Below are 26,140 nucleotides of genomic sequence, written 5' to 3'. Positions count from 1 at the left end.
TGCTTTGATCTTAAATCTCTCAGGAGATAGTTAATGAATATTAAATACTTACTACATCCCAGGTGCTGGGGTTTTATCAATGGACTAGAAAAACAGAGGAAGATAATAAACAAACAGTACCACAATTTCTTACTTAAATTTGGTAACTGTGATGAAAGATATGTACAAGGGGCTTGACAGTATATAAAAGGGGATCTCATCTGGTCTGGAGGTCAGACTTATTAAACTTTAATTAAAAAGACGGGAGGATGCTAGCAACAACATTCTCATTCACATGTGTATAAAGGTATAAAGGATCCAAAAAGTCAAGGTGCCACTGGGGTCACATTTCTGTCTCTATCAGATTAAATTCCAGCTCTAGACACCCCCCACCCAGGGTTGGTTGGAAGTTGATGATCAGTCCTGAGGGGTAAAAGTTCAGGTTTCCCACTAGGACCATAGAGCATCATCTGGCTCTACTGCTATTACTGGTCCTCAACCCATGTGGCGCCCCCTACACCTCTTAGCCTGCGGGCTTCCTCTTGGCCCAGGTAGAGGAGGAAGACAACTCCAGTGACCCTGTAAGACCCGTCCAAGGAACCCTTCACGAGGCATGAGATCTTCACAGGCACCACATTGCCACTTGTCTCAGAGGTTCCATACTAGTTCCTGCTCTGCTTGTAGTTAGCATGATTATTTAAACATTTCAAAAGATATTTCCAAAAAAATTATCCTAAGTTATTTGATGTGTATTATGTGGGAAATCATATCAATTCAGAAATAAATTCCACTTATATAAGTGATTTCACTTATATAAGGTACCTAGAGTAGTGAAATTCGTAGACAGAAGGTAGAATGGTGGTTGCCAGAGGCTGGGAGAGGGGAGACTGGGTAGTTAGTGTTTAACGGGTCCAGAGTTTCAGTCTGGGATGATGGAAAATTCTGTAAATAGATGGTAGTGATGGTGATGGTTGCACAACAATGCGAATATACTTAATACCTCTGAACTATACACTTAAAAATGGTTACAGTGGCAAGTTTTATGTTATGTATATTTTACCACAATATAAATGAATGAATTAATTGAGATTTTAATTTTAAAAATCAGGATTTTTCACTTTTAGAAACTACATAAAATGCCAACATTTCCTCATTTTTCCACCCTCAACATGAATTTAAATTTTTTTTCCATATATAGAAGTTACCCACTTAGTTCTTTATCATGCAGTCATAGATTTTTCTTAAAATGTATACTTTTATATACTCTAATAAAATCTATAATCTTTTTAGAGTTACAACCACTAAAACACAAATCAATTCAAAATAATAAATGAAGAGGTACGTATTCCCTTCTAAATCCCTGAGAGAAGATTCATGCCAACATTACTTCTTACTTTGTTCCTCTCTACACGGTGGAGTAAATTCAAGTCTGTGGTCTCTGATATCCCACCATGGATGACCAGGATTTCATTGTCAACAATTGTACCGATTGGGAGCCAGGCATAGAGTTCTTCCAAGATTTGTAAGATTTTTTTTCCATGTAGCTGTAAGTAAGAGCTTGAGTAAGTTTTGTTTTTCCGATAGGTTCAGTTTATTGAATAGTCCCCACGTATGGACAAAAAGTAATGGTTTTCAGGCCACTCAAAGGAAGTCAGCAAGGAGTCACTAACCAGTTAGCATGTATTTATCATGTCTTTTTATTCTATGTGTGTGTGTGTGTTTTTTTTTTTTTTGAGATGGAGTCTCGCTCTGTTGCACATTGGAGTGCAGTGGCACCACCTTGGCTCACTGCAACTTCTGCCTCCCAGGTTCAAGCGATTCTCCTGCCTCAGCCTCCCAAGTAGCTGGGACTAAAGGCGTGTGCCACCACGCCCAGCTAATGTTTGTATTTTCAGTAGAGACGGGGTTTCTCCATGTTGGCCAGGCTGGTCTCGAACTCCTGACCTCAGGTGATCCGCCCACCTCAGCCTCCCAAAGTGATGGGATTATAGGTGTGAGCCACTGTGCCCGGCCCTTTATTCTGTATTTTTGATACTATGACATCTTGGGGCCTTGCTGACTCTGAAGGAGAGACTGTCCCTCCCAGGGCTAGCTAATTCCTAGATAGTCAATGACTCGCCCTTCATAAGCAAACCAAGCAATGGAGAGCCCACACCCCAGCTACCTTCTTTATGGAGCTCTCACACTCCTCATCCTGGGGCCAGGTACCAGACAACTAGGGACAACCTCTGTGGCCCAGAGCAGGCTGAAATTACTCAAACTGGTCAGTCCTAAACCAGATTACACTCAGATGCTTCCCTCCGCCCTCCCTCCTACAAAAGCCACAATCAAAGCTCTCAACCTCCTACAAAAAACACAATCAAAGCTCTCGCTCCCTCTGCCTTCTTTTTTTTTTTTTTTTTGAGATGGAGTGTCACTCTGTTGCCCAGGCTGGAGTGCAGTGGCGCAATCTCAGCTCACTGCAACCTATGCCTCCCGGGTTCAAGCTATTCTCCTACCTCAGTCTCCCAAGTAGCTGGGATTACAGGAACATGCCACCACGCCCAGCTAATTTCTATATTTTTAGTAGAGAGAGGGTTTCACCACATTGGTCAGGCTGGTCTTGATCTCCTGACCTTGTGATCTGCCTGCCTCAGCCTCCCAAAGTGCTGGGATTACAGGTGTGAGCCACCGTACCCAGCCTTCCTCTGCCTTCTGACCAACTCTGGTGCTTCCCCACGCGGTCCCCCAGGGTGGCATGTAGTGCCCCCCTTTTCCAGAGAACTGTAAATAAAAATCTCTTCCTTCATGACAGTCATTTCTATGTCTGCATGTTTTACCACACCTAAGTAAAACAAATCCTTGGTACCTTTAAAGCAATGAAATACGTATCTATGCTAAAACTTACACAAAACTCACAATGAAAAAGTGTGGCTTAATCCAGAAAGAAAATATAAGACTCTACCGTGGCCAGGGCTTCCTGCTGTGCTTGTATTTTATTGGCATGCATTCTGACTAGCTGGCCTATCACCTTTCCTAAAGCATCAATCTGGTCTTTCTTGGCTCTTTTTAAATTTCTCTATAGAAACAGCAAAATGAATACTAAAAAAAAAAAGAGAAAAAGAAAAAGAAAAAAAAGGATGTCTTACCTTATATTTATGCAAAATTTCTTTCGTGAAGCCATACCTAAAAAAAATGGGATTTAAATGATTTGATTGTTGATAACGCCTACTTCCATGAGTCATGCAAAAAGGGGAGTCCTTGGCATCTCAGTATCACAAGCACCAAGAACTCAAGAAACCAGAGTTCAGTTGGAAGTATTACTTACCTGAGTCTTTGCTACACATGACTGGAAAGCATAAAAGCAACCAATGACATCATCCCTACCCTCAAGGAGCTTATAGTATAGCTGGGGAAAGAAGATAGATTTCTATGAAACAATTATAAGACAACTTAAGAAATATGTGGTAGGCACAGGTTGTGTAAACGCTACAAGTATGCAGAAAAGCATGCTGTGGTAGCTGGGGGAATCTGTGTGGGAGAAGACTTTTCATTTAGATAGAATTTCTCAGACATCCTATACAGTAAATGATTGGAAAATCAGACATCCTATACAGTAAATGATTGGAAAATCAGACATCCTATACAGTAAATGATTGGAAAAAAGAAAAGACTGAACAAAGATAAAGGCCTAGAAGGTAACAAGTTGGCTTGTCATGTTCTCTCTGATATAGGTCCCATAATGGTATTGAGGGTTTTAATAGAAAGTGTCAGGAATCTTAATGCCTGAATAGCAGTAGTGAAGGGAGATTCAATGATGACAATATTTCTGTTACTTTTCCTTGCTTTGGGATAACAGTAAGTACACTTAATATCCAACACTGTGAAGATGAAATGCAATACACTCACTCTAGCTTTCCATGGAAATCATGTCACATCAGACTTCTATAGTGTAACGTTATGTTTTCTGAGATGAATTCCATCCTGTACTCACCAAAGGTGTCCACACTGTTTAATCCAATGGATGCCTTGTAGTCCTCACCTTTCTCGCCCTCTCTGAAACACTAAATACAGCTGACTCTACCATCCTTCCAGAAAACTTTTCTTCCCTTGGATTCTGTGACCATAAACTCTTTGGTTTTCCTCCTGGCTCTTCTGAGCCTCTTTTGCAAGCTCTCCTCTACCTCACCTTAAATGTGGTAGTTCCTTCAGATTCCATCCTAGGCTCTCTTCTCCCCTCACTTTCTCCTTTGGGAATCCCATCCCTGCCCAGGCTTTCAGTTATTATCTAGTGTCAATACCACAGGATGATGTTCCAGGTCACACTTCATTTCTGATCTCTGGACACGTATGTACACTCAACTGCCTACTCAATAGTACCTCAAACCAGCATACCCCAAACTGAATTCATCATTCCCCCTCATCCCAACCTCTATCCTCTTTCCACACATTCCCAATATCACTGAATGATGCACTGTACCCCCAAACTCAAGCTGGGAACCTGGAGGTCATCCTTGATTCCCTCCTCTCTCTCTCTCTTTTTTTTTTTTTTTTTTTTTTGAGATGGAGTCTCACTCTGTAGCCCAGGCTGGAGTGCAGTGGTACGGTCTTGGCTCACTGCAAGCTCCGCCTCCCAGGTTCACACCATTCTCCTGCCTCAGCCTCCCAAGAAGCTGGGACTACAGGCACCCGCCACCACACCTGGCTAATTTTTTTGTACTTTTTAGTAGAGACGGGGTTTCACCGTGTTAGCCAGGATGGTCTTGATCTCCTGACCTTGTGATCTGCCCACCTCGGCCTCCCAAAGTGCTGGGATTACAGGCATGAGCTACTATGCGCGGCCGATTCCCTCCTCTTTCAGCTCCCCCATATCCAGTTACTGAGCCTTAAATCATCATTGCCTAAATTCCTCTTGAATCTATTTCTTTGCATCTCCATCACCACTACCCTAGTCTAAATGAGAACCCATTATCTATCCCTTTAACCTTCAACTACTTCCTAATTGACCGGCGTGTATTCACTCTTGCCCCTCTCCAACTCTCTCCCCCTACTGCATTTTAAAACACAAATTTTATGACATTCTCCAGTGACATTCTGTTGTTCTAGGAAGTCCTTCCAAATTCCTTTGAACCATCCAATCATTTCTTATTTCTCCAGCCCTATCAGGCACCACCCTGTCCCTCAGTCTATGCTCCTGCCCTCCTGAACTTCTTTCACATCTAAACAGTCTTGTCCTGAGCTCTGCATAAGTTGTCCCCTCACTGTGGAACACTGTTTCCCATTCCCCTCTATGGCTCTTTCTTGATTGCCCAATTCATTCTTCAGCTGTCAGGCTAATGCCATATTTCTATGGGGGAACCTTCCATCATCCCTCAGACGAGGTTGGATTCTCCCTTTACAAACTCATCACACTTGAAAAACCTGCTCAACATGCGTCTTCCCTGCTAGATGTAAGCTCTATGAGGGCAGGGGCCATGTCTCCTTCATTAACCATTATAGACACTAGATAAATATCATAGGCAATAAGGATAAACAGCATGCTTAAATTAAAGTATTGAGCTATATTACATATAATGGGCCTCTGATAATAGTCCTGGGATTTTTTTCCTTCACAGTTTTAGCATTTGCTTCCATACCTTGAAAATTAGAATTGAAACTCTGTACTCAAGCCAGGTGCCAAACTGCCCCAAAGACAAAACTAATCAGTTGTTGAGCTTTATCAAGGCACCCAAAAGCCCAGGACCAAAAGCATGAGACATGCCATATCTTCCACTGTCCTAGAGCAAACTGATTTCTGTTTTTCATAAAACAAGAGATTTTTTTAAAAGAAGAAGGAAAAAATAAGGGAAAAGGGAACATTAGTCATCTTTGCCTTCCAGCAAAGATTCTTAAACCATCTAACCAATCTTTATTCCTCAAGTTTCCGGTGAGTTAGATAGTTGAAATGCTGTGTTTGTAAATATGTTTATGTGAAACAATGCCAGAAGCAATTACCATGCCATAAAACAATACACGCATCGGTGAAAAACATGGAACTAGTTTCTGAGACAATATCTGAGGCAAGCCAAGAGTAGTAAGAGAACTATTCCATCCAAGTATGCTCGAAGAACCTTCCACACCTCCAAACCCGGCCTCACACACCTATCCAACACACAATTTAGCCTGTGAAGGTCGGGCATGGGAGCAAGAGAAAGAACATAATAGAAGGGAAAAGAATGGACAGAACTGGAAGAAAAGATAGGAAGGGAGTTTCAGGGCAACTGATACTCAGCAGACGAATGGGGGTGGTGAAAGGGGTAAGAACTGAAGTCCTCCTTGAGATCCCCCTCATCCCTCTTCCAATACACTCACTTGTATCTCTGTTAGGAACTAAACATGACAGCATTTTCCAGAGTGCAAAACTTTTAAAAGAGAAAATCTAAAGGCCTGGGTTACCTCAGATTCATCATAAAATCTTCATGGTTCCCTCTGTTCAAGTGCAGGTCATTGGGGTAGACAAGAAAACTCACACACAGGATCATTAGGATCTCTATGGAATACTTTCCTCGATCTACAAAGTCACCATTAAAAACATACGGGTTGCTCTCTGAGGGGAGACCATTCTGTGGAAGGAGGAGAAGGGAAAAAACAAGGAATTAAAAGAATATACTTTTAAAGTGAGGCTGTGTACATAACATCCCTGTTAATATGGAGAAAAGAGGCTGAGTCAGATTCTTCCACCAGGAAAACTCTCCTCTCTTGCTTGAGCCAGTTTTACTCTTCCAGGACAAGCATCTCCTGCAAAGGCCCTGAAAGTGACAAATCTGCTCGGGAATGGAAGATGCCAGGGAGGATGGGGTGGTGCTAATTCTACCCACCACCTACTATGAGTTTCCTCTGAAAGGAGCTGGTATTTGTCCTATCAAATATGGCTATTCTCACCTCTTCTTTCTCCTCTGAAAAGAGGGAAACTTCTACCCAAGGAAGAACACCAAACTAAGAGCCAGAAATATTTTATTCTAAGGGGCCCTATGGTCAGCTCCTTGGGGCTGTGATTCCCCCAATTTGCAAAATGAGGATGGCACCACATCCCTCCCCAGATCACCTGGGAGAATGGAGATGAAAGCACTCAGGCAAGTGAAGGGTGCTGTGTGGCGTGGCTGAGCAGGTCAGATGTACCGCCAGCCAGCAACTATACCAGGTGTGCAGAGCCCGTGTATATCCTCAGTGATCACTGACCGGGCCATATCAGTTTTTAAGTATTTTTAATATCACTCTTAAGTATGAGATAATACTTTTAAATATAGTGTTAGCATGAAAAGCAGCAGAGATCAGAACAAAGGTCTGGTCTTTAAAATAGCTACTAATTCATTTAGTCTTATACTATAAAACTCTAAGACAAAACAAACATATGTAACATGGTTACATTTTCTTGATGTCATGTTTGATAGGGAGAGGGCCATTTCCCTACTGCATGGCTTCTACTGCATAATAAGACAAATTCAAATGTTTTAAAAATATATTACAAAGAGACAAATTTAACTACTCATATATAAAAATGTATGTCCTCCTTCAAAAAGGTTACCTTCGCCAGGCATGGTAGCTCATACCTTTAATCCCAGCACTTTGGGAGGCTGAGGCGGGCAGATCACTTGAGGTCAGGAGTTTGAAACTAGCCTGGCCAATGTGACAAAACCCCATCTCTACTAAAAATACAAAAATTAGCCAGGCATGGTGGTGTGAGCCTATAATCCCAGCTACTCAGGTGGTTGAGGCAGAAGAATTGCTTGAACCCGGGAGGCAGAGGTTGCAATGAACCAAGATTACACCACTGCACTCCAGCCTGGGCAACAGAGAAAAGACTATGTTTAAAAAACAAAAAAACAAAAAAAAAACAAAAAAAAAAAAAGAAGAGAAAAACAAAATGGCTACCTTCAGGAAATAATACACATATTCTAGTAATAGTAATCTTTTTCAAATGATTTTCAAATTCCTGTTTCGTTAGATTTCCAACCACATTTAAAAATCTTATTACTTTATACTCAATATCCTATTATGTATACACATTTTAAATTGCTCATATCAGCATAATAGAAATAATTGAAAAAATATAATACAGGTTATAGCATATAATTTAGGGATTCTAGAAATCATTTATACAATGTAACATGTTCTGAAGGCAATTGCAAACAAACAAATAAACAAGCAGTGGCATAGTGTGATAAGAAGGTGAATTCCCTGGTCCAGGTCCATTCATTACCCATGTGTCCTTGGGCAAGTGATGTAACCTTTATGAGCTGTAGTTTTCTTATCTGTCAAGTGTGGATGATAACTTCCATACTTACCACACAGGGCTATTTTGGAACTCAAATGAGAACATGTGTATAAAATTGCATTAAAATGGTAAGGCAACATACAAATTAAGAGACTTATTTTATTATGACCAAGTTATTTCTAATTCTAAGATTCCAATATTTTCTTTCTTTCTTTCTTTCTTTTTTTTTTTTTTTTTGAGACAGAGTTTCACTCTTGTTGCCCAGGCTGGAGTACAATGGCGTGATCTTGGCACACCGCAACCTCCGCCTCCCAGGTTAAAGTGATTCTCGATTCTCCTGCCTCAGCCTCCCGAGTAGCTGGGATTACAGGCACCTGCCACCACGCCTGGCTAATTTTGTATTTTAAGTAGAGATGGGGTTTCACCACATTGGTCACACTGGTCTCAAACTCCCGACCTTAGGTGATCCACCTGCCTTGGCCTCCCAAAGTGTTGGGATTACAGGCATAAGTCACTGCACACAGCGCCAATATTTTCTTATGTATTAATTCATATAACCTTATTCACACTGGGCTTAGTGTAAACCAGTTGCAAAAATATAGGCTATTGTTCATCAAAATGTAAAGAAGGCTGGGCACGATGGCTCACACCAGTAATCCTAACACTTTGGGAAGCCGAGGTGGGTGGATTGCTTGAGCCCAGGAGTTCAAGATCAGATTGGGAAACATGGCGAAACCCCTTCTCTACAAAAAGTACAAAAAAATTAGCCAGGTGTGACGGTGCACACCTGTAGTCCCAGCTGCTCAGGAGGCTGAAGTGGGAGGATCGCCTGAGGCCAGGTAGGTCGAGGCTGCAGTGGAGCTGAGATCACACTGCTGTATTCCAGCCTGGGTGACACAGTGAGACCCTGTCTAAAACAAACAAACAAACAAACCACAAAGAAAGGGGGAAGGATTCTGCATCTCTGATCTCTGTTACTCTTCCTTCTCCCAGCCTTCAGCTGTCTAGGGTGAGTAAGCTGGAGGAACCAGAGGACGGTTGAAGGACTCTGTTGGTCCAGGTCTGAAGGGGGCTAGAGGAGCAGCGGCAGGGAGCCCTGGGGTGAAAACATGGAAGAACTAGGCCTGAGGGGACTGTGGACACTTGATTAACGGGGTGGCTCTGCCTCAAAGCCTGTGTGTGGTCTTGGTTTGGAGGCAGGGGAAGCTGAAATGTTGGATCCTACTAGAAAAAGTGTAGGAAGATGTCTTTCCCATCCCTGAAACGAAAAGAACAGATCGCTTGCATTTAGGGGTACCTAGAAACACACAGACTTCTTTTCACACTTGATGCAGGTGTAGAAACTGTTGTGCCTCCAACTATGGGAAGGCTTAACCTAGCTTAAGCAGAAAATAGAAAATGGAAATAAGCTAGTACCTAAGAGGATCCGGCAACTAGAGAGAGACAGACCAATCAGATCTACTAAAGCAGATGGTTGCTAATAAGACAGGACTACTGGAGGAAACAGAGAACTAGTTTATTTTTAAAGTAATAAGAAGAACATACAAGAAAGAACAAAAACGTATTAATTCTTGGCATTAAGAATATACTATACAAACTTAAAATATCAGTGGGTTGGCCGGGCGCAGTAGCTCATGCCTGTAATGCCAATACTTCAGGAGGCTGAGGTGGGTAGATCACTTGAGGTCAGGAGTTCAAGACCAGCCTGGCCAACATGGTGAAACCCCATCTCTACTGAAAATATAAAAAAATGGCCAGGCGTGGTGGCACACACCTGTAATCCCAGCTACTAAGGAGGGTGAGGCTGAGGCAGGAGAATCACTTGAACCTGGGAGGTAAAGGTTGCAGTGAGCTGAGATTGAGCCAGTGCACTCCAGCCTGGGCAACACAGTGAGACTCTATCTCAAAAAAAAAAAAAAAAAAAAAAAAAGAAAAGAAAGAAAAAATCAATGGGTTAAAGGTAACTAAAAGAAAGAATGGTGGGGAAAATACATTATTGACCTGAAAGAGCAAGCAGATGAAAAATCTCTCACACAGAGTAAAATCAAAATGATGAAAGTCAGGAAGAATAAATAAGAGACTAGCATTCAAAGCCAAGAGACTTAATATGCCAATAATAAGTATTCCAAAATCAGGAAAAGGGAACAGATGAAGAGGCAATAATTACAAAAATAAGAGAGAACATTTTCTATGGTTAAAAAAAAAGACTTCAGTTTGAAGCTTGAAACATGACTTCTACGCACAATTGATGGGGCAAAATCCCTACTACCTGGCAAAAAGATTAGAAGAGGCCACAGAGAAAGAATGAGTTACAAAAGGAAAAGAAATCAGCCTAGCATCAGACTTCTTGTCTATAGTAGTGGGAGGTAGGAGATGGTAGAATAAAATCTACAAATTAAAGAGGAAAAAGGACTTTGAATCAAGATTTCTACAGTGGCCAAGACATTAAGTTCTCAGGGTGATAGAAAAATACTTGCAGATGTGTAAGAGATCAACCATCACCAACAACATAAATGCTCAGGGTGAAAGACAGACATGCAAATATGTAGTATTTAATACCACAAAACAGCTAACATATATCGATTGCTTGTTATGTACCAGGCACAGTTTTAGGTGCTAGGAACACAGAAGTAACCAATACAAAGTCCCTGTATTCGAGGAACCTGCATTCACAGAAGATAGCATCCACATGCCCCACTGAGGAAAACGCTCAACAAAACACTCTAACTAAATAACCATACTAACAATTAAAAGTCCTCAAGCCAGGGAAAGATCAAGAGGGAAGAATACAGATGTGAACAATGAATCATTAAATATATAATTATATATAAATCAATATGACAATATGAAACTTGCATTTAAGTACTAAGCAAGGCTTCTAGAAGTAGAAGAGACATGCTATGAAGGAAAACCTAATAATGGTCAAGAACTAAAAATATGGTATGAGCAATAGCTAGGATAGGGGAGGTGAGAGGAGAAAAATAAAATGCTCTAGAAATCTTAACTGAATGGGGGACATGGAGTGCGTAAACAGAGAAAGAGAGAGAGAGAGAGGATCACAGTGGAAGAATAAAGTTATAGCTATTTGAGAAATGCACACATACACATTATTTACTAGAAATATCAGAAGTGGGAAGGTAAGCACTAGTGAATGGAAAAGCAGAGTAAAAATTCCAAATAAAACAATAAAAAATAAAACTTCACCAAAACAGCAAAAAGGAAAAGCGTGAAACAAAGTGAAATAGCAAAGTAGAAGGAAAAATTTCAAATATATCTGTTGTTATACTAAGTGTGAATGGGTTAAATTTTCTCATTAAAATACCAAGATTACCAGGCTGTGTTAAAATACAAAACCCAGGTATATATTGTTCAGGAGAAATATACGTTAAAAAGTAGATAAGAGAAGGGTGAAAACAAGGTAGATGCAACAAAAAGAAAGCAAGAATGGAACTGTTAATACTGGGCAAAGTTTGAGTTTAAGATTAAAGTTCTAAACAGGATCACAAAGCAACATTATGTCATAATAAAAGGCACTTTATGAAAAAAATACAACTCATGAACTTGTATTCAATAAACAAAAGAACTCATTTTTGCTTCATATATTTAACTACTAAATGCAAGAAGAAATTGTTTAAAAATATACAGTGTGTTATTCGGACTGAATTACTGCTTTACAATAATGTCCATAAATTCTTTGGCTCTCTGTTTACAAGGTGAAGCCTTATGTGCCTCCTCATGAGTGCAGGCAAGACTTACTGACTTGCTTCTCACGAAGAGAAAAAAAAAAAGCAAAAATGATGCTGTGCAACTTTGGAGACTAAGTTATAAAAGACACTGTAGCTTCCTGCATGCTTTATTTCTTGGATCACTCACTTTGGGGAAAGCCAGCTGCTCTGTCACAAGAATAATCAGGCAGCCTTGTGGAGAAGCCCATGTGGCTGTTCTGCCAACAGTCAGTGAGGAACTGAAATGCTGTGTCTACAGCCACATGAGTGAACCATCTTGGAAATGGGTCCCCCAGCACAAATCAACCTTTCAGATGACTGCAGCCCTGACCAATAGTTTGACTGCCACCTCATGAGAGATCCTGAGCCAGAATCCATCCAGCTAAGCTTGACCCAAATTTCTGACCCACAGAAACTGTGAGGTACTAAATGTTTATAGTGTTAAGTCATTAAGCATTGGGGTAATTTGTTGCACAGCAACATATAATATACATATTTAGGTATATATAATAGAAAAAATATGGGAAAATTGAATATACAACCAATAAACTTGATTTAATAGATATATGAAGAACTTTGTGTATTACAAATAAGAGAATACAGCTGACCCTTAAACAACACAAGTTTGAATTGCATGGATCCACTTATATGTGGCTCTTCTCCCTCTGCCACCCCTAGACAGCAAGACGAATCCCACCTCTTCCTCCTCCTCAGCCTACTCAACATGAACATAAAGACTTTGGTGATGATCCACTTCCACTTAATGAGTAGCAAATATATTTTCTTTTCTTTAATATATATATATATATATATATATTTTTTTTTTTTTTTTTTTTTTGAGAGAGAGTCTTGCTCTGTCGCCTACACTGGAGTGCAGTGATGCAATCTCGGCTCACTGCAACCTCTGCCTCCCAGGCTCAAGCGATTCTCTGTAGATTCTCAAGTGAACCCCTGCCTCAGCCTCTGTAGTAGCTGGGATTACAGGCCTGTGCCACCATGCCTGGCTAATTTTTGTATTTTTAGTAGAAATGGGGTTTCGCCACATTGGCCAGGCTGGTCTCGATCTCCTGGCCTCAAGTGATCTGCCCACCTCGACCTCCCAAGGTGCTAGGATTACAGGCATGAGCTACTACACCTGGCCTAACATTTTCTTAATAATATTTTTTTCTCTAGCTTATTTTATTGTAAGAATACAGTATATAATGTATATAACATACAAAATATGTGTTCATCAACTGTTTATGTTATTGCTAAGGCTTCCAGCCAACAGGAGGCTATTAGTTGTTAAGTTTTGGGGGAGTCAAAATTATATGTGGATTTTCAACTGTGTGGGGAATTGGTATCCCTAACCCCAGCACTGTTCAAGGCTCAACTGTATAATTAATTTTTTATATGTCCGTGGAGCTTTTATGAGAATCAGTATCATACTTGACTTCAAAGAACTCTTCAGAAATTCAAAATAAGAAAAATGTCACAGGATACATTCTCATAAAAATGTGATTAGAAAAAAAAGTCTAGCTCCTTGAATTAAGATTCTTGGAAATTAAAAATTACCATCTTCATAAGTATTGTATCAAAGAGAAAATTAAAAGCAAAATTACAAGTGCAATAGAAGGCCTAATTAAAACTAAAATCAGAAAAGATGTGTAGCCTTAAATACCTTCATTATTAGAGATGTTCATGAAAGACGGTATTCATCTTAAGAAATTAGAAAAAGAACAATAAAACCCATCAAATAAGGAGAAGAGCTGAAACTAAGGAAATAGAAACGAAATAAAAAAGATAATTTGGGTTTATATAAACCCAAATTTTATTGGTTCTTTCTTGGAACCAATTTTATGATTTCCTTGAAAATCATCAATTTCCTGGCAAAACTGATTCAAAAGAAGAGGAAAACATGAACAGTGCACTGGCCCCATGTGGCTTTCTAGCAGAACTCTATTTCCATTTTCATGAGCCAATAGTTTTAATGTGACTTAAACCCATGATGCCCAACCTTGACTGCACATTAGAATCACCTGGGTGACTGCAATGTATAGCCAAGTTTGAGTTTGCAACCCAGGGATTCAAATTATTATAAATAAGAGAAAAAGATGAAAATCTCTCTAACTCATTTTATGAAACCAGTATAACCTTAATTTCAAAATTTGAGGAAAGCATCCAATAGTCTAAAATTATATTTATTAGGTTTGAATGGTAAACACACTTTCTATTGCGATGACAGATTTTCTTGTTTTAAAACTTCTCATCTCCAATTAAACCAGAATTTGTGGTGGGTAAATTCTTTGCTACCTCTGTGACATCTTATTTCACCTCTACTATGAGCAAAGAGTAACGAATGTCTTCAGTTAAACCTCATTTTAAGCCCCAAATAGTAATGGTCAACTAATCTATCCACCTTATGCAGCACACTTGACACTAAACAAGTTTTAACCTTTTCAGAAAATCTTCAAGATTTTCTTCAAGAATCTCACACGTCTTCAAGAGATTAAGACTTGTGATAATAAAGCTCATTCAACAGAGTAAGTCACCATCTCTGAAAGTGATTCTAAAAGGAGTCCTGAATGTACACTGAACTCCTTTCAGTGTTAAGCCCCTCAAGACAACCGCATCAAAGAGGGCAAGACTCATTTGGATGTGTAAGATCTGCCCTGTTGTTCCAGGATTAGTCATATCACTTTATATAGTTTGAGTTTGAATCCACTTTAGTCTTAGAGTAATAAGGGAACTAAAAAGGACACAGGATGATGAGGAACTAGTCTCCTGGGACGTGAGTGTCTAGGATATTTTGGCTTCCGGCTACTGACATTCCTCTGGGTTTCCTTCAAAGAAGCAAAACCTCATGCCATAAAATATGCTCCACCCAGTTCTAGTAAACGAAACCCTCTGGCTCATTCTGCAGCTAATATGCAACAAACCATCTATGACATGGCGATTAAGTTGACAGATACAGAAAGTCCAGAGTAGCTACAACTCTGAACTGCAGTCAGATGACCTGTAGGGGGAAAAAATAGCAGACCATAATTAATTAACTTAAACAGAGACAAAAACCAGATGTTTCCCTACAGTCTCGCCTATTTCCTACAGAAGCATTTTACAACAGACATCTGGAAGTTATCCCAATAAATTCGGACATTTCCTGAAGGCACATCAAACAATAAGCTCTGGTCAACTCCACGTTAATTTTTTTCTTCTGCAAACCCTATTTCAGAGGTTTGTTCTGATTGTAACATACTACCTTCACCTCAAAAGGAAAAAAAAATTGGCCACTGTGGCAGTGTGAAGCATTTCAGTGATAGAAAATAAAGAAAATGTTTGACTACCTTCACAGCTGGAAAATTATGGGTGTAAGGGGTGGAGGATGGTGGGGAAGAGAGAAAGAAAAGGAAAACAAGGCAGCAGGGCTTCCCCTGGATAGCATCAGGGTGGTACCCACAGGGTTATGAGTTCATTAGCATCTCTCTGTTCACATGCATCTCTTTTTCAGCGACAGGAGGTCGCCACCCACGGCATCAATTTAACAAACTAATTTGGTGATACTTGATCTAAAATTTCAAGCTTTCTATTCAAAGAGGGAAAAATATCTTGTAATTGTACTAATGCTGAGGCTCTGAATGAAGTATTTCAAATTGGTCACTCTAAATAAGCAAAAGGGCTGATTACAATTAACCTTTTCAGAAAATAAAATCTAAAAATATGACCTAACTAATGATATGTAAATTGCTTCACTTGATGATAAAATCATATTTGAAGCCATGTAAAGTTGAGATGCCCTTTTAGCAAAGGTCTGTTGTGGTTAGGAGTCTGGTACCCAGCGGGGAAGAGTCCTTTTCAAACCCAGATGCGATTCTGAGCTGAAAATGTTTCCCTTAGTATTAAGGTGCTAGCTGATACAATTTTTAAGGACAATCAAATATTGAAGAAATCAAAATCTCAAAACAATCAATGAAGAACAATAATTGCTATAAATCCCATCATTTATTGTAGGGCGCTACAAAAAGTGTGTGAGAATAAAATCTTTCATGATCCTCCAGAACTTCCCTTCATGATTAAGGCATCACTAAATTACTAAAATTCTTTGAAGAGATCATCAGAAATGTCATCTCTTCCAGAAAGTCTTCCATAAGGTTAGGTGCTCTGCCAATGGGTTCTCTTAGAGCTCCATGCTGATTCCAATCATAACATGTCCAACCCTGAACCATCTTGTCTTTTTATCAGCCAACCTTCCCCACTAAACCGTGATGTCTTTGGGGCCAACAACTCTGTTTTAGTCATACTGTATTGCCAACCCTTAGTAGAGTGCCTCATTCACAATAGGTGTTTCATAAATCTATGTGAAATCAACTTTGTATTCATCTTTGTATGGTCCTTTAGTTTTTATATGATACCTTGAACACTATAGGGACCAGATAAAAGTTTACTGAATGAATACATTAGTAGACAGATTCACTTTTGCATATGGTGAGTCCGAACCAAACCAACCACTTGGATGAAAAGAGTAATATGATGAGGCCTCTCAGTGACCCTACATTAGAACAGTCTCTCAGGCTGTGCCCTTGGTTGGCTTTGGGCCAGCCCCAGCCTTAGAGCCTATTCATGCTATGCTGTATAAAAGAACTGATGAGGAAGAAAGTGTCTAGCAAACCACCAATTGAGATGAATTAAAATTTTGTCTTAATTCAAAGCCTGAGGTTTTCCTACTTACTCTTTTGAGTGATGGAGAGAATCAGTTAGTCATAGTATAACATAAACTTTGGTCACTTATAGCTCCAAAAATCTCCAACAGGATGTAGTTTGCCAAACTATTCCCCACAATTCAAGATCTATTGCTCTTAAAAACAATAGTAAAATAAAGATAAGTGAAAGCACGGCCACTAACTACTTCTAAACAAAAGATTAGGAGCCTGTAGTTACACTGATGTGACTCAATTGTAGCTTCTACCAATGAACCAGAGTCAGGTATGACATGTAATTGGGATTCAATCAGTTGTTGATGAATTGATTAGTACAAAGCATTACAGTGAGAAACAAAGACCATCACAGAAATTCTACCATTTCCTGAAGCAATCAAGTGATTGCTTAGGTCATAGTTATGCACCTCCTGTAATCTGAGCAGGCAACCTTCGTGTGTGATGCTACCAAGAGAAATCCACCCCTCCACCCCCCTCACCGCTCTCCTCCTTTGAGATGTACTTCTTCCTTTCTTCCTTATCTATTTTTATGGCCCATTACTCTTCTCTTAACAAAGCTTTCTCTTTTTTCATGCTCTCTCATCCTCCTATGCCTAAGACCCAATATCCTCATTCGTACTATAAGCATTGCTTAAATGGATTTTCCAGATCACTGAAGCTTATTCCTTTGAAAGCTAAAATGCCTTTAAAAATTACTTTAACCATTTTGGTTGGAAGTTTTTAAAATGTGCCATTTGCTCCCTTTACTACTACTACTTCTTTTTTTTTTCAGATGGGGTCTCGCTCTATCACCCAGGCTGGAATGCAGTGGTACAATCTTGGCTCACTGCAACCTCCGCCTCCTGGATTCAAGCGATTCTTCTGCCTCAGCCTCCTGAGTAGCTGGGACTACAGGTGTGCGCCACCATGCCCAGCTAATTTTTGTATTTTTAGTAGGGACGGGGTTTCACCATATTAACCAGGCTGCTCTTGAACTCCTGAACTCATGATCCACCTTCCTCAGCCTCCCAAAGTGCTGGGATTACAGGCCACGCGCCTGGCCCCCTTTACTTCTTAAGAGTATATACCTTATAACTTGAAACTCTCTTGACCTTGCAGGCTCATCAGTCTAAACATCCCCTCAGGCACGTCTGAGAAGGCAAGAACTCTCTTCCCTACACTCCATAGCTCCAGATTGCTGAGTATTAGTATTTCAGTTTTTTATCTCATTTTTGTAGTTCCGTCTTTTAATTTTTTTTTTTTTTTTTTTGAGACAGAGCTTTGCTCTTGTCGCCCAGGTTGGAGTGCAATAGCGCAATCTTGGCTCACTGCAACCTCCGCCTCCCAGGTTCAAGTGATTCTCCTGCCTCAGCCTCCCAAGTAGCTGGGATTACAGGCATACACCACCATGCCAAGCTAATTTTTTTTGTATTTAGTAGAGAATGGGGTTCCACCATGTTGTTTGGGCTGGTCTCGAACTCAGCCTCAGGTGATCCACCCACCCCAGCCTCCCAAAGTGCTGGGATTACAGGTGTGAGCCACTGTGCCCGGCCAGAGCTTTTAAATTTTCATTGCTGTCATTATCTCTGACTTTTCCCTCTTCCCCTCCCACTCCCTAATCTACTGTGGGGTGGGTAGCCAGACAGGCAAACTCACATGAACCTTGTGTGAGAGAAGGTTTTATTGACACTGGTTCATGGGTCTTTGAGTAAGGGGCCTAAGGCCTGTCCTGTGAGTAGGGTTCACTGGATTTGTGTCAACAGTTTCAAGCGTTCAGAGACCCTTTTAACTTTAATTCTGGGTTTGGGACATATGAGTGGTAAGTAAAGGTAAGTAAAGTAGACTGAAGTTTGACATCGGGATAGGTGGGTATCACTGTCATTTATATTTATATACAAACACTGTTTCCAGAACAGCTTGTATTCATGCTTTTAGGCTGCAGTACATTCACGTAAACTATCATCATTCTGCAGTTAAACTGCAGACAAAAATAAAAGAGACAGAAAAGGGCAAAATGCTGACTTCGGTAAACCCAGAGATCATCAGATGGCCGGGGCTTCCTCAGATATCTCCGTGTCCCAGCCTTTCATTTTCCTGCTTTTAACTTAGGACATTCTTTTGCTATAAGCTAAGCGACCAACCACCATCACCCCCAAGCGCTACACTACCTTTCCAGTTTTGTGTGTGTGTGTGTGTGTGTGTGTGTTTTTAGACAGAGTTTTCCTCTTTTCCCCCAGGCTGGAGTGCAATGGCGCAATCTTGGCTCACTGCAACCTCCACCTCCTGGGTTCAAGTGATTCTCCTGCCTCGGCCTCCTGAGTGGCTGGGATTACAGGCACGCACTACCACGTCTGGCTAATTTTTGTATTTTTAGTAGAGATGGGGGTTTCATCATGTCGACTAGGCTGGTCTCGGACTCCTGACCTCAAGTGATCCATCCACCTCAGCCTCCTAAAGTGCTAGGATTACAGGTGTGAGCCACTGTGCCCGGCCTTTTTCCTTTTTCTAGATAAATGAAAGTAATGTATTTATTCACTTATTATAAATTCCTTTAAAATAATAATACAGTTTCCGGGTTTTCTGCTGTACCACTGTTGAAAATACTAATGATATTGTTGATCAGCTATTTTCCCCATTGCTTTATCATTGTTGCTGTTTTCTTCTTTTTTTAAACATAAACTTTACCATGTACATTTAAGGTATAATATATCATGATGTTACAGAATACATACATATAGTAAAAAGGTTGCTATAGTGAAGCAAATTAATATATCCATCATCTGACATAGTTACCCATTTTTTGTTTTTTGTGGCAATAGCAGCTACAATCTACTCATTTGACATGAATCCCATATATGGTACAATTTTATTACCTATAGTCCTCATGTTGTACATTAGATCTCTTTTCAGTTTCTTAAAGTGGAAACTTGCTGTCATCAATGGCTCTTCCCTTGGTTTCCCCCCTTAAACCAGGCAGTTTCAAGATTCTGGTGTATGTGGTTCATTCCATGTCCAAGATGCATTTTACCTTCTTCTCACTCACGCCTGCCAGAATTCTAATCCATGGCTCTTGTACACTTCTGTTTTCCAGACATCCCTCTCACCTCTCTACCCAAATCCATCCCAAATATAATAGTGCCCTAGTCTTTCATCACTGGGCTAGCAATCTCCATTTCCTTAGCACTGTCATTGGTTAGCTCTCCAAATATATCTTGCTTGCATTTGAATGCTATATTTTCACCTTTAGTTCCTTTTATAGTACTTCTTACCACCCACCTCCTCCTGTTCAATCTTTACATTAGCACCTTCCAGTTTTATATGCTCCATATAGTTTTGTAGACAGAATTAAAGAAATATGTTAGAATTCTCTTTTCTCATCTGTCTACTTCAGAGTCCTATCCCTGATCGCACTTTCATACGAAATAAAGAAATTTTCTTTTCTAAACGCCTTGGAATTTAGTGACTACGTTCCCGATTTAATCTACTCAACTATTTTCCCTTTGATGTATTTCCCAAGCCTCTAGACAAAGAATGACCAGGTTTGTTGTTGTTCTCCACATACCCCGCCCCCTCCTCCTTCCTCACATTGTAATTGTCAACAATAGCCAGACCGCACTTCTGAACATTTGGTGAGGAGCTACGTCCCAAGTTAAATAAATCTCATCCCCCGTCCATCCTTCTACCTCTCCCACAGCACTCCAGTGGAGCCAATAGAATCTCCATTTCTTGGTCAGTGAAGCCCCTTCCACCCTGAACTTATTCAGAAAGCCTTCTATCCTCCATAGGCCTGGACTCCCTCCAGAGCACAGGAGCACTCCTAAGGCCTGCAGCCCTTCTGAAGGAAAGGACCCACCCCTCCCCAGGACACCTGCCTCAGGCCCAGGAGCAGGGGAGGCTCCACTTGCCCGCAGGGCTGCTCATAGAGAAAACACCCCACCACCCTCCTTTCAGGCGTATGACCTCTGACTAAACTTCCTTCCCCTGCTCCTCATGTGGGTCCATGTGGCGCCCCCCACTGTTGAACACACCTGCTTTCCAGGTCCTTGCCCACCTTATCCCCAATATTCTCTTTCACTGGCTCGGGCCGCCCATGTTCTAGGCTCCACCCCAGGGCATCCCTTGCCCTGAGACTGCTCCCCCTGCATTTCCTACCGTCCCACGGCCCTCACTGCAGTCAGCCTGCTCCCTGACACAGTCCGTCAGCATTCCAGTCCTACTATCCTCCTACTTCTCCCAGTTGACTGGCCCATCCTGGCTTCTCTTCCTTCCCTACCCAGCTTGGATTCTGTGGCTGATGTCCAGAATTGCTCTTTCACCAGCCCCCTCGGGTCCCTGCCAGCAAACCTTTGCCTGGACTTCCTACACCAACCTGCTACTTGGGACGCCTCCTACTCCCCCCGACTTCACTCTCTGTGACAGTCACACTCTACATCCTGGCTTGGGCCTGCTGAAGTCTCAGTGGAACCTCTTCCTAGGTGCTGGCTCCACCCACTCCTGGTTTGGCCTGTCCCCTTCCCTTCCAAGCTGCTAGTCTAATGCATGAAGCGAAAACCTTGTATTTCTATCATAATTCATTATTTAAAAAATGCTTTTGGATACTTATTTTATCCACAAGACAACCTCTTATGGGGTGGAAGCTCAAGATAATATTGCAGCTGAAAAAACAATGCAGTTCATGGAGGTTGTACGGCTCACTCAAGCTCTCACAGCTTCAAAGAGTGGAACTGATTGGTCATCAAAATGTGGCGGGCCAGGTCTCACTAACGCAGGCCTCCATCACAACTGTTTCAGTACTGACTGAGGGGTTCAGTCAAATATCAAAAGCTGAAAGAGCCAGTGCCCTATGCAAAGGCTGGAATGTAGCAAAAGCCCACCAAGAGTTTTGTCTAGGCCTGTCCTGGGCCTTAAAGCATGGCAAGATAACGAAGGAATTCTTAACCGGACCTATTTAGGATTAAACAAGTTTTACTGGGGGTCTGAAGAAACTCCACAGGCCTCCACAAACAAGTTTATTGGGGGTCTAAAGGAACTCCCCAAACCTCCATGATTTAGCAGGAGACAAGATAAGGGTAATCGCCCCAGCACCTGGACCCAGTTAAATTAAGTAAATTTACTGATGCTCTAGAGGAAGGTGTTCAGGACTCAGACCTTAGTTATAGATTAAAAGAAGTTAATCACTTATGTTTTTAGATGAATGCACACTTACACGTACACATATAGCTTAGAAGGTATATAAGCATTGGAAAACTTTATAATTTTGAGTTGGTCTGGTGATAATTTCCAGGCCTTCTCCCTGTAGCCAGTTACAGAAATAAAAACTCTCTTCCTTGCCAGTTCATCTGCATCTCGTTATTGGGCCATGAGAAATAGCAGCCCGATCCTCAGTTTGGTCCGGGAATAATAATGTTAGAGGTGTTTGAACCGGCGCATGCAAAAACCGCAATTACTTTTGCACCAACCTAATAAAACAGTTGCAGTAAAGAAGCCAGCTAAAACCCACCAAAACCAAGATGGCGACAAGCGTGACCTCTGGTCATTCTCACGGCTACACTCCCACCAGCACCATGACAGTTTACAAATGCCATGGCAACCTCAGGAAGTTACCCTATATGGTCTAAAAAGGGGAGGCATGAATAATCTACCCCTTGTTTAGCATATCATCAAGAAATAACCACAAAAATGGGCAACCAGCAGCCCTTGGGGATGCTCTGTCTATGGAGTAGCCATTCTTTTATTCATTTACTTTCTTAATAAACTTGCTTTCACTTTACTCTATGGACTCACCCTGAATTCTTTCTTGTGCGAGATCCAATAATCCTTTCTTGGGGTCTGGATCGGGACCCCTTTCTGGTAACAATAATAATCAGAATATATTTTCTTTCAACCCATCTGAGAAACCTATGCTATGCCCAATTATTTGGCATGCTAGTTGTGGGGATAACAGGGGTAGGTGAACAATAAATGCATTAATCAAAAAGAGACACTCAGAAGACCAGTGTAAAGGGGTAACCACTGTGAGGGCAGGGACCTCAAGATCAGTTTTCTATATGCAGTCAGTCGTCCCTGAAGCAAACATTCAGGCTGCAACTCTTGGCTTAGAGACAGAAAAAAATCCAATCAAAGAGATGCAGAGAAACTCCATGCCGGCCAAGCAGTTTTGTGCCCTCTGTGCTGGCTCTCACAAGCCAAATGCAATAAATGAAAAGGAGGCACAGCATTGGAAGAGCAACTGAGCCCAAGGATGGCGAATCAGGGGAGAAAAGAGAGCATGCTGGAACTTATTCCTTATTATAGGCAACTCCACTCACGCATAATTAGTGTGCACTGGAAGAGAAGACTGGTATGTGACATGATCATCCCTGAACAAATAAAAATAAAACAGACTGCATCCCTCCCCATCCTGTACCATCTAGACATTTATGATGCAATAAAGACAATATATACAATCAGGTACAAATCCTAATGGATACATAGACCACAATAATGTCGAATGAAGACCCAAATTAAAATTTTAAAAAAATTTATGAGACGTGTGTTAAAAAAAAGATATGGCTCTACAAATCTTTGAGCTTCCTGGTTAAAAACTGTAACATTATATCTGTATTTGTACATATCTCTAGTAAAACTAATATTGTTGTCTGCCCTAAGACAGCCCTCCCCCAAGAAAAATGCTAATATTTAGCAAAATCATCATTTACCTTGTAGAAGATCATAAAAAGATCATCCAGTTTCCCATGCAAATCACCTGCAGTGCAAATGAAAAATCAGTATTCAGTAGAAAACAAGATACAATGCCCATTTTGTTATAGACTTTTAAAAGTGCAATACTGCTAATCCACCCCAAGTGTTCCCAGGGCATTGGGTATTTATCCTATGACGATGTTAATTTGACAGGAAATTTGTCTCCATAGCACTCTTTTCTTCCTCTCCTATAGTGGGGACAGTATCTAGTGCTTCAATTACCTGTTCACTCCAGTCATTTGAACAGGGCTTTGATCACTCTGGGCCAAGCACTGTGCTAAGGGTTTTACATGAATTATCTAGTTCAATCCTTACAACCACTCTGTGAGATGGGTTTCATCTTCATCATTCTCATCTTACAAATGAGGCTCAGAGTAGTTAAGTAAGTTATGCAAAGTTACTCAGCCATCAAGTATCAGAGCAAGAATTCAAACCCAACTTTAACTCACTTCAAAACTCAAGCTTGGGCCAGGCGCGGTGGCTCAAGCCTGTAATCCCAGCACTTTGGGAGGCCGAGACGGGCGGATCACGAGGTCAGGAGATCGAGACCATCCTGGCTAACACGGTGAAACCCCGTCTCTACTAAAAAATACAAAAAAACTAGCCGGGCGAGGTGGCGGGCGTCTGTAGTCCCAGCTACTCGGGAGGCTGAAGCATGAGAATCGCTTAAACCCGGGAGGTGGAGGTTGCAGTGAGCTGAGATTGCACCACTGCACTCCAGCCTGGGCGACAGAGCAAGACTCCATCTCAAAAAAACAAAAAAGCAAAACAAAACAAAAATTTAGCCAGGTTTGGTGGTGCACACCTGTGATCCTAGCTACTCAGGAGGCTGACTGAGGTGGGAAGATTGCTTGACCCTGGGAAGTCAAGGCTGCAGTAGGCTGTGATCATGCCACCACACTCTAGTCTGGGTGACAAAGTGAGACCCTGTCTCAAAAATAAAACGAAAAACAAAATCCCCTCAGACTCTTAGCGATTATTCTGTTCACTCACACTGTAATCCCTAGGAGAGCAGCAACAGTATCTATTCTAGTCAGCATTGAATCCCCAAGTGCCTACCATAGTACCCAGTGGATAACAGACACTCAATAAATATATTTCTTGGCTAAGTACATAGCTTTTTAAAGCCATGCTTTCAATATACTCCAGCAGTAGCATCTGAAATTTAAACATTGTGAGTAGATAGTTGACATTCTTTGATGAGACACAGAAAAAAAATGAAAGCCAACAAGGGGAAATCATATGAGTATCTGAAGCCATTAATTAAAAAATAAGGCCAGGTATGGTGGCTCACGCCTGTAATCTCAGCACTTTGGGAGGCCGAGGCAGATGGATCACTTGAGGCCAGGAGTTCAACGCCAGCCTGGCCAACATGGTGAGACCCTGTCTCTACTAAAAATACAAAAATTAGCCAGGCATGGTGGTGTGCACCTGTAATCCCAGCTACTCAGGAGGCTGAGGCAGGAGAATCGCTTGAGCCCTGGGAGGCAGAGGTTGCAGTGAGCTGAGATCACTCTACTGCACTCCAGCCTGGGCAACATAGCGAGACTCTATCTTAAAAAAAAATAATAATAATAAGTGACTATGTGAATATCCAAAAGCCCTATTTGGATAACTATTTCTAGGTAAAATATCTTTCATAAGTTCTGCTCATAAATTTTTATTCTTTGTATTCAACTTAATTACTATAGAATTTAATTTAGGAATACTTTTCCCTCAGTTTGCTTAAAATCCCACAACCAAGATTAACCAGATATATGCAAAAGAAGACTCCAAATATACTGGGAATAGTAAAATAGAAACTCTATATCACCAGCACTTATTTATAAAATACCACTATAATATTATTAGCATATTAATATCATTGTATGCTTAAATCTCATTGTTTTCATATGGTCTCACTCTAAATCTAAGGACATAAAGACGGGAGGACTCTTTACTTAGTTTAATATTTTTAACTTCTAGTTGGACAGTGAAAGAAAAACTTGTATCATGGGAAGAAGGACAGAAAGATATTCCCACTGCCAACAAAAACATGAGTGCAGAATTTGTTATCATTTATAATATAACTGTAGACTAAAAATCCTCATATATTTCATGCATGCTGAAAACTGTGGGGCATATTTACATGTACATGTACAAAAATGCATTTCACAATTAAAATAACAGCAAATTTTCGTCATAAATCTCTCCCCCTTTCCTAACACCGTCTTAAACGGAAGACAGTTTTGAAGTTATGGTCCCAATTTTAAATTTTATTATAAATAATCACAAAATTTTTGAAGTTCAATGAGCTGTTAAAAATGGAAAATAATAATATTCCCATGTTAGGAAAACCCACGGGCGTTGTCTTTTCCCTCTACCAATGGTGCTACATGAAAAAGTCTAGAAATAAGTGCCAAGATGTGGAAATCTTTAATGAACAGAGATGTCCAATTAAGTCATTCCCTAATCTTTGTCTCATGATGGAAAATGAACCATCAGGGACATAATGCGAGTCAGGATGGCAGATGTGGGGCTGCCTCTAACCTGGGATACAGAAGACCTGATTTTAATTCTGATCCTGCCATTTTTCTGTCTGAGCTTCAATTTCACCCATAAGAGCAAAGAATAGACTAGAGAACCCTTCAGTTCTCACACTGTGGGATTCTAGGACTGCCCTGCCCTGTAATTAACGTGTGTCTTCTTCCAGATCCTTCTAGCAAGGATGAGTCTGTAGTGGCTCCCAGTGAAACACAGGGGAGTGTATCCCATTCTCAGTTTGGGCTATTCTATATATCCTAAGAGCACAC

General features: G+C 40.9%; 1 protein-coding gene across 1 annotated transcript in view; it reads right to left on the bottom strand.

The window, feature by feature from the left end:
* The window catches only part of PPEF1 (protein phosphatase with EF-hand domain 1), a 142,638-nt gene that overhangs the window by 41,916 nt on the left and 74,582 nt on the right, over positions 1-26,140 (bottom strand). Inside the window, exons 9-12 of the mRNA XM_030934051.1 lie at positions 23,306-23,352; positions 6,394-6,560; positions 3,108-3,144; positions 1,374-1,523 (exon numbers count right to left, since the gene is read on the bottom strand). Coding sequence (XP_030789911.1) covers positions 1,374-1,523; positions 3,108-3,144; positions 6,394-6,560; positions 23,306-23,352 — 401 coding nt within the window. The remainder of the gene's footprint in view (positions 1-1,373; positions 1,524-3,107; positions 3,145-6,393; positions 6,561-23,305; positions 23,353-26,140) is intronic.

This window comes from Rhinopithecus roxellana, chromosome 7 (genome assembly GCF_007565055.1).
Source record: "Rhinopithecus roxellana isolate Shanxi Qingling chromosome 7, ASM756505v1, whole genome shotgun sequence".
Taxonomy (NCBI): domain Eukaryota; kingdom Metazoa; phylum Chordata; class Mammalia; order Primates; family Cercopithecidae; genus Rhinopithecus; species Rhinopithecus roxellana.
Note: the sequence above shows the minus strand (reverse complement) of the source record. Positions and strands in the feature narration are given on the sequence as shown.